The sequence below is a fragment of the Protobothrops mucrosquamatus genome, unplaced genomic scaffold (genome assembly GCF_001527695.2).
Source record: "Protobothrops mucrosquamatus isolate PMUCROS unplaced genomic scaffold, P.Mucros_1.0 scaffold2939, whole genome shotgun sequence".
Lineage (NCBI taxonomy): Eukaryota > Metazoa > Chordata > Lepidosauria > Squamata > Viperidae > Protobothrops > Protobothrops mucrosquamatus.
This window is the reverse complement of record NW_015388962.1, coordinates 373,235-375,481: the sequence shown is the minus strand read 5'-3', so window position 1 is coordinate 375,481 and position 2,247 is coordinate 373,235. Positions and strand designations below refer to the sequence as shown.

General features: G+C 52.2%; 1 protein-coding gene across 2 annotated transcripts in view; it reads right to left on the bottom strand.

Moving 5' to 3' along the window:
- Window positions 1-272: 272 nt before the first annotated feature.
- Window positions 273-2,247, bottom strand: part of TRIM46 (tripartite motif containing 46) — a 14,833-nt gene continuing 12,858 nt past the window's right edge. For both annotated transcript variants that reach the window (XM_015826061.1, XM_015826063.1), the window contains 2 exons: window positions 1,539-1,836; window positions 273-648 (listed from right to left, as the gene is read on the bottom strand). In XM_015826061.1, the coding sequence (XP_015681547.1) occupies window positions 273-648; window positions 1,539-1,836 (674 nt within the window). The remainder of the gene's footprint in view (window positions 649-1,538; window positions 1,837-2,247) is intronic.

Here is a 2,247-nt window from a genome sequence, read left to right as displayed (position 1 = left end):
GCACCCCCACCATCAGAATGAAACTCTTATCTGTTGGACGTTCGCCTATCCACTAGAGGGCAGCATTGCTCAACAGATGCTCTGCCCTGTTCCTATCGCCGAAACCCTCTCTGCTCGTTCACCCCATCGCTAGAGATATTTTTTCATTTTTTTTCCCGCAAGCAGGGGTTGGAGAGGCTATCTGGACCACCCTTCTGAAGCACACCCCCCCCAAGGCCCCTCTGTTGGTTGATCCTCTCCCCGAACATGCTCAGAATCGGCCGACGGCAAGCTCAGTCCAGCTTGGAGAAGCCGCTGATGGTGACTTTCCGTTCCTGACGGTTGACCACCAGCTCTTGAAGGTGCAAGGCGCCGCCCCCGATGAAGCAGAAGGCCGGGCAGACGGGACCCGAGCAGTCTACCCCACACTCCCAAAGGCTGCGGAAGGAGACGGCGTCGAAGAACGCCACTTTGCTGTGCTCGTAGTCGAGACAGATGCCGACGCGAGGAGGCAACGGCACGGTGGAGTTGCCGGGATCCCGGGAGGTCAGCGACACCCCGTGGGAGAGGAGGATCTTGCCCATGCCGATGGTCAGGAAGGCGAAGGGCGGCGAGGACTCCAGCGTGGTGTCTTCAGCCCCGCTGTCGTGGCCGCTATCCGGGTCGTACCTTAGCCGGGAAAACAACAACAACAACAAATACAGGTAGAAGAGAGATTCTTGGAAGGACAGCAAAACCTCCGTGAATTTTGACAGCCCCCCCCCCCCCAAAAAGAGTAAAACCAATTACGGGTTAGTTAGTCCTTGACTTACGAGCCCAAGCTTTCTCTCGCTAAATGAGGCCGTTGTTAAGCGAGGCCTGACCCATTTTACGACCTCGCTTGCCATGGTTATTAAGTTGCATCGCTGCAGCTTCTCAGTTAGTAACACGGTTATGAGGTGAAACTGGCTTCCCCATTGATTTTGCTTGTCAGAAGGCCGCAAAAAGGGATCACCTGACCCCAGGGAGTCTGCAACCGTCCTAAGTACATGCCAGTTTCCAAGTGTCTAAATTTTGATCCCGTGACCACAACGGTTGTAAGTGTGACAAACAGCCGCTTTTTCAGTCCAAATGGTCACTAAATGAATTGTTGTAAGTTGGGGGCTACACGTGGATCACCATTCTCTCTCCAAATTTCAATGGGGCCTGGAGATGCCACTCCGAAAATGCCGGTGTTCAGAGGAACTGGCCGTCCCTCACCTTTGGGGTAAAATGTTACCTCAATAAACTCCCTTTAAACCCCACTTTGCAAAAGGAGCCCCCAATTTTTAGTCTCATCTCTTTCACGACGACCCACCTGTTTAATTTTCCACCCAAAATGTGGTACCTTAACTCTACACTTTCTGGATTAAAGTTTTCTGTAAATTAGCCATTTTAAGCTGGCTGGGGATTCTGGGAAGTGAAGTCCACCTGTCTTAAAAGTTGCCGAGTTGGAGAAACACCATTCTAGATCTTCGGAGATGTGACTTGAACAAGTTCTAAACTGAATTCCTTCTCCGTTGTTCCAAGCGTTTGCTCACCTGGGGCTCACCACGTCTTGGGGCACCTGGAACCATTCCTGCAGCTTGCTCTCCAGCCCCACGCCCACCTTGACCAGGTAGGAGCTGGGATCCACGCAACAGGCCCAGTAGCTGCGTCCTTGGGTGACCGCCACGTCGCCGATCACCAGATCCACGGAAAGGTGGCAGCTGGTCATCAAACGCTCGGCGGCAAACAGCATGGGAAGGCCGGGGACGCTGCGGACCGCTCGCTGGTCCTTGCTGATGGCCAGGCGCTCTCGGTTGAAGCCCCACCGATTGTCCAGAAAGAAATTCAACACTTTGGGGAGGAAAGGGGACGGGCGAAAAAACCGAGGAACAAAGAATTAGAAAGAGCCTAAACCACAGGAGAACAGGAGCCGGGAGAATTAGGAAGTGCTTAAACCATATGAGAAGTGGAGCCGGGAGAATTAGGAAGAGCCTAAATCATAGGAGAACAGGAGCCAGGAGAATTAGGAAGAGCCTAAATCATAGGAGAACAGGAGCCGGGAGAATTAGGAAGAGCTTAAATAATAGGAGAACAGGAGCCGGGAGAATTAGGAAGAGCCTAAATCATAGGAGAACAGGAGCCAGGAGAATTAGGAAGAGCCTAAATCATAGGAGAACAGGAGCCGGGAGAATTAGGAAGAGCGTAAATAATAGGAGAACAGGAGCCGGGAGAATTAGGAAGAGCCTAAATCATAGGAGAACA